Here is a 23,883-nt window from a genome sequence, read left to right as displayed (position 1 = left end):
GTTGTTTTGATCGTGTGATCATCTTGATATAATAAAATGTTCGCATTCAACGCTGCGCCTTGGTCCTCCTCTCTCGTAGACGATCGTGACAGAAGAAACCACCAAGATGTGACCAAGCAGCGTGTCCAGGAGCCATCGCCAGGGAGATCCCTAACAGATCTCCTTCGCCTCCTCGACTGGGTCAAGCCGAGTGAGGAAGAGAAGGGCTTGACATTATGGCAGAAGGGCGAAAGGCTGGCGAGGGACATGGAGACCTGGTCCACGGGTAGGGGAGACGCCCAGAAAACTTTTAGGGGGGGGCTAACGCCGTGGACGACGGGCCAGCAGGAGACCGCGGCAGAGCGGCCCAGCGGATTGGCAGAGGAGGCCGCCAGGTTACGGGGGCCACTGGTCGAAGAGGGGGTGGAAGATGTAGAGGCACGGCGAGAGGTACTGGCGTGTGTTGCCAGTCCGGTCCGGCCTGTTCCTGATCCCCACGTAGGGCCAGTGGTGTGTGTTCCCAGTACGGTCCGGCCTGTTCCTGCCACTCGCACCAAGTCTACGGTGCGCATCGCCAGCTCAGTCCGGCCCATTCCTGCTCCCCGCACCAAGTCTGTGGTGCGTTTCGTCAGCCCAGTCCGGCCCGTTCCTGCTCCCCGCACCAAGTCTGTGGTGCGTTTCGTCAGCCCAGTCCGGCCCGTTCCTGCTCTCCGCACCAAGTCTGAGGTGCGCGTCGCCAGCCCAGTCCGGCCCATTCCTGCTCCCCGCACCAAGTCTGTGGTGCGTATCGTCAGCCCTGTCCGGCCCGCTCCTGCTCCCCACACCAAGCCAGTGGTGTGCGTCGTCAGTCCAGCACGGCCCGTGCCTGTTCCCCACACCAAGCCAGTGGTGTGCGTCGTCGGTCCGGCACGGCCCGTGCCTGTTCCACTGGTGCCTGGTCCGGCACCGGTCAGATGCGTTACACCGGAGCTAGAGCAATCCGCTCCATCAGTGTGCAGTCCAGCTCCGGCCAGCGGGGCCAGACCGGACCAGGGGTACTTTGGGGGGTTGGAGAGGGAGTGGGGATCAGGCCCGGAGCCGGATCCGCCGCCAAGGCGGAGTGCCCACCCGGTCCCTCCCCTGTGGTATTTAGTTGGCGCGGTCGGAGTCCGCGCTTTTATGGGGGGGTACTGTCACGCCCTGGCTCTGGGGACACTGTTATGTTGAGCCAGGGTGTGTAATTCTATGTTTGTATTTCTATGTTGGCCTGAGTGACTCCCAATCAGAGGCAACGAGTGTCAGCTGGTTGTCTCTGATTGGGAGCCATATTTAACTGTCTGTCTTTCACTTTGTGTTTGTGGTTTCTTGTTCCGTGTTGGTTGGTTTATGTAACCAGGGATGTCACGTTTCGTTTTTGTTGTTTTGATCGTGTGATCATCTTGATATAATAAAATGTTCGCATTCAACGCTGCGCCTTGGTCCTCCTCTCTCGTAGACGATCGTGACACAAGGTATTGACTTTGGGGGGGTGAATAATTATGCACGCTCAAGTTCTGTTTTTTTTGTCTAATTTCTTGTTTGTATCACAATAAAAAATATGTTGCATCTTCAAAGTGGTAGGCATGTTGTGTAAATCAAATGATACAAAGCCCCAAAAAAATCCATTTTAATTCCAGGTTGTAAGGCAACAAAATTGGAAAAATGCCAAGGGGGGTGAATACTTTCCCAAGTCACTGTAGGTGACCATAAAGCTGATAAGTAGTCAAAACACATCATCCAAAGATAAGAGATACCTCTATCTCACATTCACACTGCAAACACAGTACTGAAGACTGGACGAGTTACTGAACAAATAGAGGTGGAGAAGAGAGAGAGATTGGGAAAAAGAGAGAGAGAGAGAGTTTGTGAGAGAGAGAGAGAGAGAGAGATATTATCCATTTAAAAGCTATTTGCTGTCCGGTGTTTGGTGTGTGTGTGTGTGTGTGTGTCCAGTTGCTAATGCGTTTCCTGGCTGTCCGGTTTATAAGTCATCTCGTTAACCCTCGCCTTAGAGGAGAAGTAGAGAGAGAGCGAAAGCCTCCGGTCTCCAGAAGCGTGGACACACAGGGTTGCCGGCTGCTGTCACCATCTGCCGTTAACGGCGCGTCAAGATGTGGGTCGAAGAAAAGGCCAAACCGGAATCGAACCGGAGAACGGTCGGCATGCGCCAGCATTTTGTTAATGGTCTTGTCTACTGCACTGGAGACATGGTCCACTTCAGCCAGTACATGGAGGGTACAGTTATTTATTTCTTCTTCTCTTTATAGTCAAATGGTGTGGTGGTCCAATTCAACAAGTAGGAGAGTGAGTTGATCTAATTCTTCTTCTTCTTTCTTCTTTCTTCTTTCTTCTTTCTTCTTTCTTCTTCTTATTCTTCTTCTTTATAGCCAGTCAAATGGTGTGGTGTACTTACCTTTTATGTCATGACAATAACGGATAAAATACATTACAACTGAAATACTGAAACAGGCTAAAATACTTGATGTCAGTCATTCAAATCAAAGCCGGAAAAATGTAAATAAAAAGGTAATTTCTGACAGTCCAAGACAGATCAATATCACAATGGGAACACCTGTTGAAAGGAATTGAATTTAAATAAATAAAAGCAGATCTTAGATATTGATTGTAGAAAACGATTTAAAATGTGGCTTATAGCTGACAAAAATAGTTAACCATGACTTCCAATAGAATCTATGACTTGAAGTAAAACAGACGTGTGTCCACTTCATCCACCAATCCTCTCTCTCTCCCCCACTCCTCCCCTTCCTCTCCTCCTCCTCTCTCCTCTCGGTCTCCCCCACTCCTCTCCCCCACTGCTCTCTTCACCTCCTTCTCCCCCACTGCTCTCTCCTCCTCCCTCTCCCCCACTCCTCCTTCTCCCCCCACTCCTATCCCCCACTGCTCTCTCCTCCTCCCTCTCCCCCACTCCTCCTTCTCCCCCCACTCCTATCCCCCACTGCTCTCTCCTCCTCCCTCTCCCCCACTACTCCTTCTCCCCCACTCCTCCTCCTTCGCCCCTCTCCCGCTCCTCCTCACCTTTCCCTCTCTCCAGACAAGGCCTTCATTTTCCAGCTGGTTGAGTGGAGCATGCGGGGGGTAGCCAGGGTCATCCTGGCCAACAACCCCCTGAGTGGTGTTCTGATCCTGGGGGCACTGGTCTGGGCCTCCCCCTGGCAGGCTCTACTAGGGACGTTGGGTCTACTGGCTTCTACCCTCACTGCTGTTATCATAGGACAGGACAGGTGTACAAACACACACACACACACACACACACACACACACACACACACACACACACACACACACACACACACACACACACACACACACACACACAGAGAGACAGACAGAGACACACACATACACACACATACTGGAACATTATATATACACACACACACACACACACACAGAAACGCCACACACATGCTGTTTTTCCTACCAGCTCTCACAGTCTCAAATCAGAATTAGACGTTAATCCATGTTTCTCAAACGTAACATTTAGAAGTTATTCCAAATGTCACATTTCAAAGTGTTTAAGGTTAATTAAGTTTAGGCATTAACTACACATTTTTTAAGGTTTAAATTCAGGCATTAACTCCAAAATCTTAAGGTTAGGCATTAACCCTGAACGGTTAATGTAAGGCTTAAGGTTTGGGATAGGCTTAAAACAAAAACAGCTTTCTACTGCTGGATTTTGAACTTGTAACCTTTGGAACCAGAGGCAGATACTTAACACCCATCCGCCCTAGTAAAACCAAAACCTACTTGAAGGTAACAGCGCTCACTGTTGCTCCTAGTGGCCGGTTTCCACGTCATCTTCCTACGTCCTCAGACATGGATGGACGTCGAATACTGCCTTGTATCACGGGTGACCTGGCTGGCTTTTCAACTATAACACCAGTGTTTACATTGGTCTATACGCCCTTATGTTCTACTAGGGAAATTGTGTTTCCATAGCTAGGGCTGACAGTGAGGACTTGTGAAGAGTAGAATCAACAACCTCTGTGAGGAGCTGTTAAAGTTCACAGTTAGCCATTGTTATGTAAATGAAAGCTGAAAAGTAACAGTGGCCTCAAGTGAGAGGAGGTCCGCCGGAGCCACGGCCCAGTGAGACACAGAAAAGTCTGAGCCTTTTGGGTAAATCCTATGTGGAAATGAACCAACATAGTGGAACTCCACACACACACACACACACACACACACACACACACACACACACACACACACACACACACACACACACACAGAGAGAGAAATGCCACAGAGACACAAACACACACACACACACACATGCACACACAGAGACATGCACACACACACAGACACACCAAAAATTCTGAAATGTCCATCCCCAACTATAACATTTTCCGTCTAGATAGAACTGCCAAAGGGGGTGGAGTTGCAATCTACTGTAGAGAGAGCCTGCAGAGCTCTATCATACTATCCAGGTCTGTGCCCAAACAGTTTGAGCTTCTACTTCTAAAAATCCACCTTTCCAGAAATAAGTCTCTCACTGTTGCCGCTTGCTACAGACCCCCCTCAGCCCCCAGCTGTGCCCTGGACACCATATGTGAATTGATTGCCCCCCATTTATCCTCAGAGTTCGTACTGCTTGGTGACCTAAATTGGGATATGCTTAACACCCCGGCCATCCTACAATCCAAACTAGATGCCCTCAATCTCACACAAATTATCAAGGAACCTACCAGGTACAACCCTAAATCCGTAAACATGGGTACCCTCATAGATATCATCCTGACTAACTTACCCTCTAAATACACCTCCGCTGTCTTCAACCAGGATCTCAGCGATCACTGCCTTGTTGCCTGCGTCCGTAACGGGTCCGCGGTCAAACGACCACCCCTCATCACTGTCAAACGCTCCCTAAAACACTTTAGCGAGCAGGCCTTCCTAATTGACCTGGCCCAGGTATCCTGGATGGATATAGATCTCATTCCGTCAGTAGAGGATGCCTGGTTGTTCTTTAAAAGTAATTTCCTTAAATAAACATGCCCCATTCAAAAAATACAGAACTAAGAACAGATATAGCCCCTGGTTCTCCTCAGACTTGACTGCCCTTGACCAGCACAAAAAACATCCTGTGGTGTACTGCATTAGCATCAAATAGCCCCCGCGATATGCAACTTTTCAGGGAAGTTAGGAACCAATATAGACAAGCAGTCAGGAAAGCAAAGGCTAACTTTTTCAAACAGAAATTTGCATCCTGTAGCACTAACTCCAAAAAGTTCTGGGACACTGTAAAGTCCATGGAGAATAAGAGCACTTCCTCCCAGCTGCCCACTGCACTGAGGCTAGGAAACACTATCACCACCGATAAATCTACAATAATAAAAAATTTCAACAAGCATTTTGCTACGGCTGGCCATGCGTTCCACCTGGCTACCACTACCCCGGCCACCAGCTCTGCACCCTCCGCTGCAACTTGCCGATGCCCCCCCCGCTTCTCCTTCACACAAAATCAGACAGCTGATGTTCTGAAAGAGCTGCAAAATCTGGACCCCTACAAATCAGCTGGGCTAGACAATCTGGACCCTTTCTTTCTAAAACTAGCCGCCGAAATTGTCGCAACCCCTATTACTAGCCTGTTCAACCTCTCTTTCGTAACGTCTGAGATCCCCAGAGATTGAAAAGCTGCCACGGTCATCCCCCTCTTCAAAGGGGGTGACACTCTAGATCCAAACTGTTACAGACCTATATCCATCCTGCCCTGCCTTTCGAAAGTATTTGAAAGCCAAGTTAACAAACAGATCACCGACCATTTCGAATCCCACCGTACCTTCTCCGTTATGCAATCCGGTTTCCGAGCTGGTCATGGGTGCACTTCAGCCACGTTCAAGGTCCTAAACGATATTATAACCGCGATCGATAATAGACAGTACTGTGCAGCTGTCTTCATCGACCTGGCCAAGGCTTTCGACTCTGTCAACCACCGCATTCTTATTGGCAGACTAAATAGCCTTGGTTTCTCAAATGACTGCCTCGCCTGGTTCACCAACTACTTCTCAGATAGAGTTCAATGTGTCAAATCGGAGGGCCTGTTGTCTGGACCTATGGCAGTCTCTATGGGGGTGCCACAGGGTTCAATTCTTGGCCCGACTCTTTTCTCCGTGTATATCAATGATGTCGCTCTTGCTGCTGGTGACTCTCAGATCCACCTCTACGCAGACGACACCATTTTGTATACATCTGGCCCTTCATTGGACACTGTGTTAACAAACCTCCAAACGAGCTTCAATGCCATACAACACTCCTTCAGTAGCCTCCAACTGCTCTTAAACACTAGTAAAACTAAATGCATGCTCTTCAATCGAATGCTGCTGGCACCCACCCACCCGACTAGAATCACTACTCTCGACGGGTCTGACCTAGAGTATGTGGACAACTACAAATACCTAGGTGACTGGTTAGACTGTAAACTCTCCTTCCAGACTCACATTAAGCATCTCCAATCCAGACTCTTATCTCCCTCACTAACTTTAAGCATCAGTTGTCAGAGCACCTTACCGATCACTGCACCTGTACACAGCCCATCTGAAATTAGCCCACCCAACTACCTCATCCCTATATTGTTATTTATTTTGCTCATTTGCACCCCAGTATCTCTATTTGCACATCATCTCTTGCACATCTATCATTCCAGTGTTAATACTAATTGTAATTATTTTGCACTATAGCCTATTTATTGCCTTACCTCCATAACTTGCTACATTTGCACACACTGTATATAGATTTTATGTTGTATTTTTTTTGACTTTATGTATTTTTTTACCCCATATGTAACTCTGTGTTGTTGTTTTTATCGCACTGCTTTGCTTTATCTTGGCCAGGTCGCAGTTGTAAATGAGAACTTGTTCTCAACTGGCTTACCTGGTTAAATAAAGGTTAAATAAAAAAATAAAAAAACACACACACACACACACACACAAAGAAAGAAAGGCCACACACAGACAGACACACACACACACTCACTGGAAAGAACACAGACACACCTACCCTTGTTAAATATCTGCATGTATATTGCCGGTATATAATCTGTGTGTAAGGTGTTTCTGCATTTTCGTCTTTCTCTCTCTCTCTCTGTGTGTGTGTGTGTGCGTGCCTGTGGGTGCTTGTGTGCTTTTATGCCTGAGTGCAAGCGTGTGTGTGTGTGTGTGTGTGCGCGTGCGTTCCTGTGTGTGTGTGTTCGCGTGCGTTCCTGTGTGTGTGTGTGTGTGCGTGCGTTCCTGTGTGTTCATAGTGAGGAGGTATCCGGAGGTCTCCATGGGTTCAACGGTATGCTGGTGTCTCTGTTGATGGGGGAGTTCAGCTCTGCAGGAGACTGGTACTGGTGGCTTCTACTGCCTGTCTGTCTGGGGGGAGCAACCAGGTGAGACACACACACACACACACACACACACACACACACACACACACACACTCACACTCACACTCACACTCACACTCACACTCACACTCACGCTCACGCTCACGCGCACGCGCACGCGCACGCGCGCGCGCACACACACACACACACACACACACACACACACACACACACACACACGCACACGCACACGCACACGCACACGCACACACACACACACATTGTTTTGATTGTCATTTATAAACAGATTCACCTATGTCCTTGCAACACACTATCACAGATTATCGTGAAATAGACACTAATTACTTATTCGAAATTCGTGACAGGCATGCCAAAAAAGTGTCCACCACATTATTTTTTTCTTCATAACGAATTCCAATTTGTTGTGGCTAAAGTTAGCTAGTTTGGCTAGGTGGCTAACGCTAGCTAGGCTAGGAGTTAAGGTTAGGGTTAGGGATTAAGGTTCGGGGTTAGCTAACATGCTAGCTAAGTAGTTAAAGGGTTAGGGTTAGCTAACATGCTAGCTAAGTAGTTAAAGGGTTAGCTAACTTGCAAGCTAAGTAGTTAAAGGGTTAGGGTTAGCTAACATGCTAGCTAAGCAGTTAAAAAGTCATAAGTAGTTGCAAAGTTGCTAATTAGCTTGAATAAAACATTTGTCCATCATGTGATTCAAACCTATGCCCACCCATCCTCCTCGACCTCCTATCATTTCTGTCTGAAGTAACGTTAAGTCTGTGACTGAAATGCATTGTATACAAAATCTTGTGGTGGACATGAAAAAATTGACTATTTTGTGTGTCTGTCATGAATTTCACATAAGCAATTTGTGTGATGGTATGTGTCTCTACAGTACGTTGATAGTACGCCCCCCAGTACATTCCTCTACAGTACGTTGATAGTACGCCCCCCAGTACATTCCTCTACATTACGTTGATGGTACATTTCCCTCCCCAGTACATTCCTCTACATTACATTGATAGTACATTTTCCCTCCCAGTACATTCCTCTACAGTACGTTGATAGTATGTCCCCCCCAGTATGTTCCTCTACAGTACGTTGATAGTATGTTCCCCCCAGTATGTTCCTCTACAGTACGTTGATAGTATGTCCCCCCCCCCCAGTATGTTCCTCTACAGTACGTTGATAGTATGTTCCCCCCAGTATGTTCCTCTACAGTACGTTGATAGTATGTTCCCCCCCCCAGTATGTTCCTCTACAGTACGTTGATAGTATGTCCCCCCCAGTATGTTCCTCTACAGTACGTTGATAGTATGTTCCCCCAGTATGTTCCTCTACAGTACGTTGATAGTATGTCCCCCCCCAGTATGTTCCTCTACAGTACGTTGATAGTATGTTCCCCCCAGTATGTTCCTCTACAGTACGTTGATAGTATGTCGTCGTCCCCCCAGTATGTTCCTCTACAGTACGTTGATAGTACGTCCCCCCCAGTATGTTCCTCTACAGTACGTTGATAGTATGTCCCCCCCCCCCAGTACATTCATCTACAGCGGCCTGGCTCCCCTGCTAGATAAGTGGGACCTACCTGTGTCTGTGTTCCCCTTCAACATGGTGATCCTGCTCTACCTAGCCTGTACCGGCTCCTCCAACCCCTACTACCCTCACCACCCTGCCACACCACTAGGAGAGCTAGAGAGCAACGCTACCCAGCTCAGCCTCACTCAGGTAGGAGAGAGGAAGAGGGGTGGGCAACGGGTAGTGCTAGAGTGATTAACCGAAATGTATTTAAGCAATAAGGCCCGAGGGGGTGTGGTATATGGGCAATATACCACGACTAAGGGCTGCACTTATGCGCGACGCAACGCGGAGTGCCTGGATACAGCCATTAGACGTGGTATATTGGCCATATATCACAAACCCCCGAGGTGCCTTATTGCTATTATAAACTGGTTACCAACGTAATTAGAGCAGTACAAATAAATGTTTTGTCATACCCGTGGTATACAGTCTGATATAGCATGGCTGTCAGCCAATCAGCATTCAGGGTCCGAACCACTCAGTTTATAATAAACAACTAATTGACCGATTCAATTACTTTAATTCCATTTAATTCCAAATGCGCCGTTTCTCTAAAGAGAAATCAAATCATTCACGAGAGAAATCAAGTCAAGAACTATGTGGGACGCTGGGCTGATGGGAGTTGTAGTTTTCATTAAGAAAATATTAAATCTAGAGAAACGTGGTAATTAACTACAATGACCATAATCCATTGAGCCTTTTTTGTTTGTTGTCTCGGACAGAGACGGATACACTCTTACGCCTGCTACATTAAGTTAGAACACACAGACCGCATGAGAGAGGAATGTACACAACACAAGACGAGAGGCATAGAGATAGTTTGTGAAAGTATGCCTTATCTACTTTGAAGAACTAGTAAAAATGATTTTGTCAGACAGCTCTGCAGCACACTTAGGCAGGCTAGCCTAGCTAAATAGGATGACTAAAGACAGGACAGTATGGGGAGCACAGAGATAACGTTAGATGGTCTGGCTGGTTGGCTGCTACTGCCTGAGCAGAGATGAGATGATGACTTTAAGGAATGAGAAATAACATTTACATTTTAGTCATTTAGCAGACGCTCTTATCCAGAGCAACAAACAGTTAGTGCATTTTATTTTTCATACTGGCCGCCCGTGGGAAACGAACCCACAACCCTGGCGTTGCAAACGCCATGCTCTACCAACTGAGCTACATCCCTGCCGGCCACTCCCTCCCCTACCCTGGACTACGCTGGGCCAATTGTGCGCCGCCCCATGGGTCTCCCGGTCGCGGCCGGCTACGACAGAGCCTGGATAACAACTTGGCAACAGTTGCTATTCACTATATAGTGCAATACTTCTGACAAGGGCGCTAGGCCCATAGGGATCTGGTCAAAAGTAGTGCACTGTGGGGCCTCCCGAGTGGCGCAGCGGTCTAAGGCTCTGCATCACAGTGCTAGAGGCGTCACTACAGACCCGGGTTCGATCCCGGGTTGTGTCGCAGCCGGCCGTGACCGGGAGACACATGAGGTGGCGCACAATTGGCCCAGCGTCGTCCGGGTTAGGGGAGGGTTTTGCCGGCTAGGATGTCCTTATCCCATCGCGCTCTAGCGACTCCTTGTGGCGGGCCGGGCGCCGTGCACGCTAACTTCGGTCGGCAGCTGTACGGCGTTTCCTCCGACACATTGGTGCGGCTGGCTCCCGGGGTTAAGCGAGCAGTGTGTCAAGAAGCAGTGCAGCTTGGCAGGGTCGTGTTTCGGAGGACGCATGGCTCTTGACCTTCGACTCTCTCAGCAATGGGACAAGACTGTAACTACCAATTGGATATCACGAAACTGAGGAGAAAAAGGGGGTAAAAAACAATAAATAATAATAAAGTAGTAGCTAAGTAGTTGCTAATTAGCTAAAATGCCAGTTGTCCATGATGAGATTCCAACACACAATCATGTTAAATGAACAACAGACCGAAATAGCCAGTTACACCGTACACATTCAAGGCTAATCAAAAATGAAACTGAAACTTCCCCAATTTATTTCAAATCGCAGCCATATCATCTTTACATAATTAACCAATTGGACGCATGGCTCTTGACCTTTGCCTCTCCCGAGTCCGTACGGGAGTTGCAGCGATGGGACAAGACCGTAACTACCAATTAGATATCACGGAATTGTGGAGAAAAAGGGGTAAAAAAAAAAATAACAGATCAAACATAGAAACCACATGTTTGACTCTGTTCCATTTATTCCATTCCAGACTTTACAATGAGCCTGTCCTCCTATAGCTCAATAGTATGGGGAATAGGGTGCTATTTGGGACTCGGTCAACGGGTGCCAACTTCTAAGGACATATATCAATACTCTAAAGTGTTTTACTTTCCTCGTCTCGTCTCCTTCTTTCTTTCCTCGTCTCCTCTCCTTTTTCCTCTCCTCGTCTCCTCTCCTTTTGTTCTCTCCTCGTCTCCTCTCCTTTTTCTCTCTCCTCGTCTCGTCTCCTTCTTTCTTTCCTCGTCTCGTCTCCTTCTTTCTTTCCTCGTCTCGTCTCCTTCTTTCTTTCCTCGTTTCCTCTCCTTCATCTGCGCTGATCTGCAAAGACAGGATAGGTGAAAGCATTATGGAAGAAGGACTTTCAGACAGCTAGGTCTTTCAAATCAGTGTCGAGAAGGCCATAGAGATGTACTAGAGAGCATGGGCAGCACCAATGAGGGTTAGCCTGTGCTAAAACAAGCTTTGGGTCCTCTATCCAACTCTATGAGACTAGCCACACCATATCAAGCCTGTTGGAGAGTTCCTACTTTGCCAGTGCTCACATATAACCTGGCCTAAGGATGTGTTCTTTCCGTATATAAGAGTACTCCCGCACACTAAAATCTGAACAAATTCAAAAACGTAGTCTTAAATGCAGAAATAGAGATTATTTATTTACATCATGATGTCTATCCATATAAGAGTAGTTTCAGTACATCTCTTTCTCTCTCGCCCTCTTTTCCTTCTCCTGCCAACTTTCCCTCCTTTGATCTCGTCTCTCTCTTATTAAAATTCCAGTCCTCTCTCTTCCTCTCCGTCACCGACTAAGCTACATCTCCTCAGCTCTCTCTCTCTCTCTCTCTCTCTCTCTCTCTCTCTCTCTCTCTCTCTCTCTCTCTCTCTCTCTCTCTCTCTCTCTCTCTCTCTCTCTCTCTCTCTCTCTCTCTCTCTCTCTCTCTGACAGGGATCCGATGTCTCCATGTCTGATTTTGCTGAACCAGTCTGAATCACTTGGAGCACAATGTGCTTATTCTTATTATAGACACACACAGAGAGAGAGGGAGGGAGAGAGAGAGAGAGAGAGAGAGAGAGAGAGAGAGGAAGATGACTGTGCCAGCCTGCAGCAGTGATATCATTATGATCTTGTAAATAAAGATACATCTCAGCAACAGGCAGGTGCAATTATCACATTGCCATGGAAACCCCTCATGTCTCGCTATCAGGGTGTTTGTTTGTGTGTGTGATTGTGGGTGGTGGTGATTTTGTGATGGATGTGGAAATTCACTGGCACTTCTTTGGCACCAGCACTAGAACACAGAGGCTGCATCCCAAATGGAACCGTATTCCCGATATAGTTCACTACTTACAGTATGGGCCCTGGTCAAAAGCAGTGCATTTAATAGGGAATAGGGTGCCCTTTTGGGATGCAGACACATTATATGTGTGTGCATCTGTTTTTAAGAGTGTGTGTGTGTGTGTGTGTGTGTGTGCGCATGTGTAATTCCATGTAGCTCCTGCAGGGGGTGCCGTTGGGTGTGGGTCAGATCTATGCCTGTGAGGACCTGGGCCCCTCTGTGTTGATCCTGGGAGCGACGCTGCTCTACTCACCTCTACTGGGCTCACACGCCCTGCTGGGCTCCGGGGCCGGGACACTCGCTGGTGAGTAGGATAATGTAGCTGTGCTGTCTGTCTCCATGCTGGTCATACAGAGACAGGAGGTTTGGTAAAGAGGAAAAAAAAGGAACAGTTAAAACCAACTGTCATGCACACCGTGGAGTAGAGTATCTAGTTAGCTAGAGAGAGAGAGAGAGAGAGAGAGAGAGAGAGAGAGAGAGAGAGAGAGAGAGAGAGAGAGAGAGAGAGAGAGAGAGAGAGAGAGAGAGAGAGAGAGAGAGAGGGAGAGGGAGAGGGAGAGGGAGAGGGAGAGGGAGATGGAGAGAGAGAGAGAGAGAGAGAGAGAGAGAGAGAGGAGAGAGAGAGAGAGAGAGAGAGAGAGAGAGAGAGAGACCATGGCGCAGTGCTATATTTGTGGAAACTCAGGATACTCCTGACGACCCCCCCACACCCACTGAGGACATACACAAGCCACAGATTGTACTCCTTATGAACTCAAACGGGAAATACATACAAGAAAATAAACTTTTTCCCAAACACACAGTGTCTAAACTCTGGTGTCCAAACACCCAGCGCGCCCTAGACTTTCTGTCTTAGGACCAACTAGGATCACCCAGCCAAAACAATACAGAAATACACTACAGAAAAAGAAGGAAAATCACGTCAGAAATCAGCTCAATGTAACTGAAGAATCCATAGACTCTAACCACTTCTGGGAAAATTGGAACACACTAAACAAACAACAATACGAAGAGTTATCTATCCAAAATGTATGGGTAAACCACTTCTCCAATCTTTTTGGCCCTATAACAAAGAACAAACAGCAAAAAACATATACATGATCAAATACAAATCTTAGAATAAACTATTAAAGACTACCAGAACCCACTGGATTTTCCAATTACATTGAATGAACTACAGGACAAAATACAAACCCTCCGACCCAAAAAGTCCTGTGGTGTTGATGGTATCCTCAATGAAATGATCAAATATACAGTCCACAAATTCCACTTGGCTATACTTAAACTCTTTAACATCATCCTTAGCTCTGGCATCTTCCCCAATATTTGGAACCAAGGACTGATCACCCCAATCCACAAAAGTGGAGACAAATTTGACCCCAATAACTACCGTGGGATTTGCGTCAACAGCAACCTTGGGAAAATCCTCCGCATTATCATTAACAGCAGACTCGTACATTTCCTCAGTGAAAACAATGTACTGGCAAACAAATTGGCTTTTTACCAAATTACCGTACGACAGACCACGTATTCACACTGCACACCCTAATTGACAAACAAACAAACCAAAACAAAGGCAAAGTCTTCTCATGGCTTGTTGATTTAAAAAAACTTTCAACTCAATTTGGCATGAGGGTCTGCTATACAAATTGATGGAAAGGGGTATTGGGGGAAAAACATACAACATTATAAAATCCATGTACACAAACAACAAGTGTGCGGTTAAAATTGGCAAAAAACACACACATTTCTTTCCACAGGGCCGTGAGGTGAGACAGGGATGCAGCTTAAGCCCCACCCTCTTCAACATATATATCAACGAATTGGCGAGGGCACTAGAAGAGTCTGCAGCACCCAGCCTCACCTTACTAGAATCTGAAGTCAAATGTCTACTGTTTGCTGATGATCTGGTGCTTCTGTCACCAACCAAGGAGAGCCTACAGCAGCACCTAGATCTTCTGCACAGATTCTGTCAGACCTGGGCCCTGACAGTAAATCTCAGTAAGACAAAAATAATGGTGTTCCACAAAAGGTCCAGTTGCCAGGACCACAAATACAATTCCATCTAGACACCGTTGCCCTAGAACACACATAAAACGATACATACCTCATTCTAAACATCAGCGCCATGGGTAACTTCCACAAAGCTGTGAACGATCTGAGAGACAAGGCAAGAAGGGCCTTCTATGCCATCAAAAGGAACATCAAATGTGACATACCAATTAGGATCTGGCTAAAAACACTTGAATCAGTTATAGAACCCATTGTCCTTTATGGTTGTGAGGTCTGGGGTCCACTCACCAACCAAGAATTCACAAAATGGGACAAACACCAAATTGAGACTCTGCATGCAGAATTCTGAAAGAATATCCTCTGTGTACAATGTAAAAAACCAAATAATGCACGCAGAGCAGAATTAGGCCGATACCCGCTAATTATCAAAATCCAGAAAAGAGCCGTTAAATTCTATAACCACTTAAAAGGAGGCGAGTCCCAAACCTTCCATAACAAAGCCATCACCTACAGAGAGATGAACTTGGAGAAGAAGCAAGCTGGTCCTGGGGCTCTGTCCACAAACACAAACAGACCCCACAGAGCCCCAGGACAACAATACAATTAGACCCAACCAAATCATGAGAAAACAAAAAGAGAATTACTTGACACATTGGAAAGTATTAACAAAAAAACAGAGCAAACTAGAATGCTATTTGGCCCTAAACAGAGAGTACAAAGTGGCAGAATACCTGACCACTGTGACTGACCCAAACTTAAGGAAAGCTTTGACTATGTACAGACTCAGTGAGCATAGCCTTGCTATTGACAAAGGCCGCCGTTGGCAGACCTGGCTCTCAAGAGAAGACAGGCTATGTGCAAACTGCACACAAAATGAGGTGGAAACTGAGCTGCACTTCCTAACCTCCTGCCAAATGTATGACCATAGAGACACATATTTGCCTCAGATTACACAGATCCACAAAGAATTCGAAAACAAACCCAATTTTGATAAACTCCCTTATCTACTGGGTGAAAAAACACAGTGTGCCATCACAGCAGCAAGATTTGTGACCTGTTGCCACAAGAAAAGAGCAACCAGTGAAGAACAAACACCATTGTAAATACAACCCATATGTATATATATAGCATAGCTACATATATAGCATAGCTACATCCTCTGTAGCTCAGCTGGTAGAGCACGGCGCTTGTAACGCCAAGGTAGTGGGTTCGATCCCCGGGACCACCCATACACAAAAGAAAAATGTATGCACGCATGACTGTAAGTCGCTTTGGATAAAAGCGTCTGCTAAATGGCATATTATGTTTATTTATTTTCCCTTTTGTACTTTAACTATTTGCACATTGTTACAACACTGTATATAGACATAATATGACATTTGAAATGTCTTTATTCTTTTGGAACTTCTGAGTGTAATGTTTACTGTTAATATTCATTGATTATTTCACTTTTGTTTACTATCTACTTCACTTGCTTTGGCAATGTTAACATACGTTTCCCATGCCAATAAAGCCCTTAAATTGAATTGAAAAATTGAGAGAGAGAGAGAGAGAGAGAGAGAGAGAGAGAGAGAGAGGGGGGGAGAGAGAGGGTTGAGTGAGACAGAGAGAGGTAGAGAGAGAGAGAGAGAGAGAGAGAGAGAGAGAGAGAGAGAGAGAGAGAGAGAGAGAGAGAGAGAGAGAGAGAGTGTGTCTCCAGCTTCCGTCTGCTGAAAGCTGCTACATCACAGCGCCCCCAGTCACAGCTCAGTGTGTGTGTGTGTGTGTGTGTGTGTGCGTGTGTGTGTGTGTGTGTATGTGTGAGTCATAGGACACATGAGAGAGAGTATCAAAGATATTGATGGCACAAACACACAAACACTGAGTGTTGTGTGTGTGTTTATGAGAGACTGCGTCATGTAGGACGTGGGAGAGCAATCAAACAAGAAAACTTTCATCCTCCACCCTCACTCTCTCCCATACATTTATTAGCCATTCAAATCAGGCAGACAAACATTTAGACGGACAGACACACACACACCACTGTCAGACAGAATTAATGAGACTGGACTGTCCCTTTATTACAAGGTCATATTCAAGAGAGAGAAGGAGAGAGGGGAGGATGGGTAAAGAGAGAGAAAGTGAGATGGATGAAAGAAGGGATAAAGGTTATGAATACACACAGAGCGAGAGAGAGAGAGAGAGAGAGACAGAGAGAGAGGGAGAGAGAGAGAGAGAGAGAGAGAGAGAGAGAGGCAGAGAGAGAGAGAGCAGAGAGAGAGAGAGGCAGAGAGAGAGAGAGAGAGACAGAGAGGAGAGAGAGAGAGAGAGAGAGAGAGAGAGAGAGAGAGAGAGAGAGAGAGAGAGAGAGAGAGAGAGAGAGAGAGAGAGAGAGAGAGAGAGAGACAGAGAGACAGAGAGAGAGACAGACAGACAGAGAGAGAGTTTGAGTTTTTATAAAACCTTTATTTTATACTCAAGTGTTAACATAAATAATGGCACACTGCCTTTTCAAAAATGAAGAAAAATGTAATTCCTAAATAAAATAAAATAAAAATACAAAAGAACATATACATTCAACTCATTTCATCAACAAAAATAGTTTCCCCTCCTCCACAAAACAAACCGCTCTTTCGTAAGCCCACTTCTCCTCAAACAATGGGAGATCTTTTACAGCTGAGAAGAACTCAAAATCCACTTTTATTCTTGCTTTCACTAATCCTTTAAAAACACATCTTACATCCTGCCCATATCCCGTTTCTATCTTATGTTTCCTACTCAGAAAAATGGACATCTTAGCTTGTCCCAAAATAAAATTTAACAGTTGACATTTTCTTTTCTGATGCTTACTATATTGAAACCCCAAAATAAAAACAGTATTATTGAAAATCTCCCCTACAGCTTTAAACAAAGACTCCAGCATTTCCAAGAGAGGTTTTATCCTCTCACACTCCATAAAACAATGAAAAATTGTTTCTCTTATATTACAAAAAGGGCATCCATCTCCAACATCTGAGTTAATAACAGATACAAAAGCATTAACTGCAATGATGCCATGCAAAACTCTCCATTGCATATCCCCAGTACCCTTTTTGTAACGGTGGCTTGTACAGTGCTCTCCATGCTGGCTTTACCTTGTCATCAATGCCCAATTTTACCCTCCATGGAGTGTCTTTTCTATTTTTCAATTTATCTTTATTCAAAACCTTGACACACCCCCTGTATAAGTCTTTCCCATTCACCTCATCCAAACCCACCTCTTCCAACCCTCTCAAATCCATTAATAGCGCCTTTCTTTCCGACTCTGGGATATTGGGTGTAATCCCTAGTCTTGGAAATGAGACGTTTTCATCTTGTACATTCTTCTTGTGACTATTAAGCATACCCCACTCTTCTGCTGACAGAGCCTTCCTGCAGCTTCCCAGCAGTTGTCCGACAATCCTTTCCGACCTCACCCCCAAATGTTCAGCCACCCGTCTTCCATCCATTAAGGCGGGCCCAGCCATGGCCATTAACTGTTTTAAGGTGATGATTTTGCCCTTCACCAGAATCTTGGAGAAATATGGAACAGCTGCAGTTGTACAATCCAGTCTTGCCCCGTACACCAGAGGTTCCTCCAACAGCCAATGCACTGACTCCGCTGACGTTCGTCTGGACACCTTCATAATGCTCCACACCCTAAGAAGGCCTCTGTAAAACGGAGGTACTCCCTCCCTAGAAATCTGGCTACTATCAACCAAAAATAAAGCTTTCTTTAAACCTAATCCCCCAACCTGCTGTAATACAAGACCTGCCACCCCCCTCTCCAAACCACATTTTCCGGTCCATAAAGCAACCTTTGAATAAACTGAAACCGGAAAGCAGCAGCCCTACTAGCAAGATGTACAAGACCTTGTCCCCCCTCCTCTTTTGACAAATACAAAACACTTTGTGGAACCCAGTGATATTTATCCCAAAAAAAATCCACAATCATTGCCTGTATCTTAGCCAGAAGGCCAGATGGTGGCTCTAAAACTGACAACCGATGCCACAGTGCAGAGGCAATCACATTGTTAACTATAATAGTGCGCCCCCTATATGACATACGCGATAACAACCAACGCCATCTCCTCATCCTTCCTTCCACCATTTCAACCACCCCAATCCAATTTTTTTCCATTGTCCCCTCATCTCCTAGGTACACTCCAAGGTACTTAAAACCTCCCTTACACCATTCCAGCCCCCCTGGCAAATCCATGATCCCTCCAGACCATTCTCCAATCTGTAAAGCACAACTTTTTTCCCCAATTTACCTTTGCAGAGGATATTCCCTAAAACGGTCAACCATTAGACTCAAACTATCCACCTCCGCTTGATTTTTCACTAAAACAACTACATCATCAGCATAGGCTGAGAGACGAATAGGAGGAATATCCTCTGAAAGGTACACCCTTCAATGCGACTTCTAATGCTATTTAGTAGTGGCTCTATAGCAATGGCATATAACATTCCCGACAAAGAGCATCCCTGCCTAATACCTCTACACACTTCAAAAGGAGCACTCAAACCACCGTTAACTTTCAATACACTTTCAATGTCACCATATATCACCTTTATCATGGCAATAAAACCAGAGCTGAACCCAAATGCCTCAAAAGTGTGCCATAAGTATTGATGTTCAACTCGGTCAAATGCCTTTTCCTGATCAATTGAAATTAGACCAGCATCCAACCCAATAGCCCTAGAGACGTCCAAAAAATCACGAATCAGAGAAATGTTATCCCCTATCTGCCTGCCAGGAACACAGTAGGACTGGTCCGTATGTATGATTTGCCCCCATCACCTCCCTCAGCCTGTTGGACAAAGCCTTTGACAGGATCTTATAATCAGTGCACAATAGAGCCACCGGCCTCCAGTTCTTCACCTCCCTAGGGTCACCCTTTTTGGGCAGTAGGGTGAGGACAGCCCTTCTGCAGCTTATTGGTAGTAACCCTCCGGTTAAACTATCATTAACTACTGCTAGCCAATCCTCTCCCAACATAGCCCAAAAAGACTTAAAAAGTCAACGGGGAAGCCCATCAATGCCTGGTGCCCTTCCATTTTCCATGCCTTTTAATGCAGTGTATAGCTCCTGCAAAGACAATGGTTGCTCTAGCTCAACCTGAGCTTCTGCAGCCACCTGTGGGAGCCCATCAAGGAACTGCTGTGTCACTGTTTTATCCTCTTTGTACTCACACTTGTAGAGCTCAGCATAGAACTCTACTGCCCTCTTTCTAATTTCACTAGGGCTAGTGAGCTCCTGTCCAACAGCTGATTTGAGACAATGAATAATTTTTCTTTGTCCATTCTTTTCTCTAAACCAAAGAAAAACTTGGATGAGGCATCCATTTCAGAGACTCCCTGAAACTTACTTCTCACCAATGCCCCCTGTGCTCTGATACCCAGCAGGTCTGCCAATGTAGCTTTTTTCCTCTTGAGGGCCTGAGTATGGCCTCGATCTCCTGTGGTCTCAACCAACGTCATGAGTTCCACTATTTCAGTCTCTAGGGCTTTCATTGATTTGGTGATATCCCTGGTGACATTCCTTGTGTATTGATTACATAATTGTTGAATCTGGATTTTCCCTATATCCCACCACTGTTGAAGGGATACAAAACTGGCCTTTTGAGACCTCCACCTCTCCCAAAAAAAACTAAAACATTTCCTGAAGTGAGCATCACTCAATAATGTTATATTAAAATGCCAATATGCGCTTTTGGGTTTTACATCGTTAATGAACACCACCTCTGTTATTAAACAATGATCAGAAAATCCCACTGGGGTTATCACACTTGATTTACAGACCTGAGATTGATGCTCAAAACAATAAAACCTATCTAACCTGGCCATAGAGATGGTGTTCTCTCTCACATGCGCCCAGGTGTACTGTCTCGTGCCTCCATGTTGACTCCGCCAAATATCACACAGTTCATGTGTTACAATGAGGCGTTTTAAAAAAGTCCTTGAGGCTATATGAGGTTCTTTGTGATTTCTATCTAAATCACTGACTGTACAGTTAAAATCCCCAGCAATAAATAAATAATCTTCATTATTACATTTCCCAATGGTATTTTGATAATGTCTCTAAAAAACATACCCTCTCAACTGCCACCACTGGGGCATATACATTTATCAGACACATAGTGATGTTTTCATACCTTGCTCTAACTTTTAATAACCTCCCCTCAACTACCTCTTCAACCTCATATGACAAAGGCAAAAACCCTTTTGAGAACAAGATGGCCACACCCCCACTTTTTGAGTCTTTATGACTACACACCACTGTCCCCCCACTCCTGTTGCCACATAACTTCATTTTCCAAATTACTATGCGTTTCTTGTAGAAAATGTATGTCACTTCCCTTTCCCCTAATTAACTCATACACTACGGCTCTTTTTTTAACGTCTCTTGCCCCATTTACGTTTAAAGAAGAAATCTTAAAACTGCTCATGGATGAAAAAAAAATACAGAGGAAGACACAGAAACCACATCTCTTTACAGAGTTAAGGCTGCGACTGAACTCTTTCATTTTCTTTAGAATTTGCATCACTTATCACTCTCGTGACCACTTTCTTGAGTCTAGCAATTTCAGGGCTTGTCAAACCTCCCCTGTTATTTTTGACATCAGAAACTTTGCTGATTCAATAAACAATTCACTTTCAGGGAAAAAAATCTGTTACATTATAATCCTGCATATATTTCTTCCCCTTTTGTCAACTTCAGAAATTGACGTACTTTCTCAATCCCATACCTCCCTTCCACCCCATTTATCTCACTATTTTGTTGTGACGCATCAGATGACTCACTCTCGCTATCCTCCCCCAGAAGAAAACTCCACCATCTCTACAACCTGTTCATCCTCAACTGATTTATCAATCTCTACCTTCCTCTTGAATTAGACCCTTCACCACCCCTTACATTCTTCCTCTTACTCCTCGGTACTTTGAAAACAGCGGCTTCCTTTTCCATTATTTCAATCTCCTCCTGACCTCCAATTTCATTTTCCAGCACCACCTCAGCAACGGCAGTCGTAATCTCACCGACTTTTTCCCCTCCTTCTTTGTTCTGATCTACCACCATTGCCCCCGTATCCACACTGCCTTCCTCTCCTGCTTTTCCTACCACATCTGCCCACCTCCTCCCTTCCCCAGCACCCGCACCCTTAGCATGTTCATCCCTTCGCGGTGGTGCATTAGCTGCACCAGCACTAGAGCTGCTACCTGAATCTGCGCGCTCATTCTCGGGACAATTACGCGCCAAATGCCCTCTCTTCCACAGCCAAAGCATTTCATTGATTCAGTAGAAGCGTAGAAAACATAATCAAATCCATCAATCTTAAAACTGAATGCTAAATTCAGTTCATCAATGTCCTTTTTTAAAAATCATATGCACTTGTCTCCTACGAGAACACGACATGTTTCAGCAACGGAGATTTGCATCCAAAAAGAACCTTCTTTATTGTTGATACAATTTGACCATGACGAGATAACTCTCGCTCCAACACTTCATCTCTAACAAATGGTGGTACGTTAGAAAGTATAACTTTCTTCGCCGGATTCATAAGCGGAAATACCGGCGTCTGCGTCTCCCGCAACACAACACCACTCTCAACTATCTTATTCACCTTTTCAATGGAATCTAAAAATATCACTACAGCGCTATTCATCCTTGAGGCTGATTTGATGCTATCATACCCAATAATAGCACCCACTGCCAAGCTACATTCTTCCACTGAACACCCGGCCGCAGCAGGAATCTTAACTCCATGTCGCCGACTAAGTTTTTCAAACTCCAAACTTCCGCGAGTGGCCATTGCAACCAGCCTCACCCGCTGGTTGTGCCCTCGCGAAAAACAACCTCAACAATCCCACCACCCCTATACGTGCTTAGTGATAGTTAGACAAGATAACCTTAAACCAACTAAACTAATCAATATAAATATATACACACCAAAAACCCAATAGAATGAAAAAAAATCCAGTCGCTCTCACACTCACTCCTGCTTCACGACTCACTCCCAGCATGCACTCCAACGAGAGAGAGAGAGAGAGAGAGAGAGAGAGAGAGAGAGAGAGAGAGAGAGAGAGAGAGAGAGAGAGAGAGAGAGAGAGGGGCAGAGAGAGAGGAAGCAGAGAGAGAGAGAGAGAGAGAGACAGAGAGAGAGAGAGAGAGAGAGAGAGAGAGAGAGAGAGAGAGAGAGAGAGAGAGAGAGAAAAAGAGAGAGACAGACAGAGACAGAGAGGAGAGAGAGAGAGAGAGAGAGAGAGAGAGAGAGAGAGAGAGAGAGAGAGAGAGAGAGAGAGAGAGAGAGGCAGAGAGAGAGATGGAGAGAGAGAGAGAGGCAGAGAGAGAGAGAGAGAGAGAGAGAGAGAGAGAGAGAGAGAAATAGAGAGAGAAAGACAGAGACAGAGAGGGAGAGAGAGAGAGAGAGAGAGAGAGAGGGGGCAGAGAGAGAGAGGCAGAGAGAGAGAGAGAGAGAGGCAGAGAGAGAGAGAGACATTAGGAGGAAGATGAGGAAGATAAATTAAGAAGGGAGGTAAAGAAGAAGAAAAAATAATACATATTTGAATTTAACGGCTCTTTTCAGGATTTTTATAAATTTGCGGGTATCGCAGAGTCTGAATTTGGTGTTTGTCCCATTTTGTGAAATCTTTGTGAGCGGACCCCAGACCTTACAACCATAAAGGGCAATGGGTTCTATAACTGATTCAAGTACTTTTAGCCAGATCCTAATTGGTATGTCAAATTTTATCTTCCTTTTGATGGCATAGAAGGCCCTTCTTGCCTTGTCTCTCAGATCGTTCACAGCTTTGTGGAAGTTACCTGTGGCGCTGATGTTTAGGCCAAGGTATGTATAGTTATTTGTGTGCTCTAGGCCAGTGGTTCCCAACCTGGGGTCCGTTCACGCCTCCGATCTCATTTGCTATCAAATGTTCCACTATAATTTAATTGTAAAATTAATACATTTAAAAATGTTATTAAAGATCATATGCTTGCAATGCCAAGGCCAATCTAAATAATAATAATAATGGCAGCTCATTTTTCCTGCAGTCAGAGCATCACTATTTTATGAATAAAACAACATGTCTAAGAAACGTGCTGATGACATCATCAAAAAAGAAAGTAAGGCTATATCTGGAGAGTTATCTTAACTTTGGTTTTATTGAAGGACAGAACAGGACTCGGCCAGAATGTGTCATTTGTGGCGAGAAGCTAGCTAATGACAGCATGAATGTCAAAATCTGATGTGTATGCGGTGGTGAAGTCAGGCGCAAGTAAGTAAAGACGACTTTACTAACAAACTAAATACGCACAAATAAACGTCTCCAACACTGGAGGGAAAAACACCATATGCGTAATAGACACGATGAGCAAAATACCGACACATACATC

General features: G+C 45.3%; 1 protein-coding gene across 2 annotated transcripts in view; it reads left to right on the top strand.

Moving 5' to 3' along the window:
* Positions 1-1,938: 1,938 nt before the first annotated feature.
* Positions 1,939-23,883, top strand: part of si:dkey-183c6.7 (urea transporter 1) — a 40,187-nt gene continuing 18,242 nt past the window's right edge. For both annotated transcript variants that reach the window (XM_041868399.2, XM_041868400.1), the window contains exons 1-5: positions 1,939-2,232; positions 3,050-3,239; positions 7,259-7,387; positions 8,878-9,067; positions 12,636-12,783. In XM_041868399.2, the coding sequence (XP_041724333.1) occupies positions 2,109-2,232; positions 3,050-3,239; positions 7,259-7,387; positions 8,878-9,067; positions 12,636-12,783 (781 nt within the window). In that variant the 5' untranslated portion in view covers positions 1,939-2,108. The remainder of the gene's footprint in view (positions 2,233-3,049; positions 3,240-7,258; positions 7,388-8,877; positions 9,068-12,635; positions 12,784-23,883) is intronic.

The sequence above is a fragment of the Coregonus clupeaformis genome, chromosome 27 (assembly GCF_020615455.1).
Source record: "Coregonus clupeaformis isolate EN_2021a chromosome 27, ASM2061545v1, whole genome shotgun sequence".
Classification (NCBI taxonomy): Eukaryota; Metazoa; Chordata; class Actinopteri; order Salmoniformes; family Salmonidae; genus Coregonus; species Coregonus clupeaformis.
This window is presented reverse-complemented; position numbering and strand designations above follow the sequence as displayed.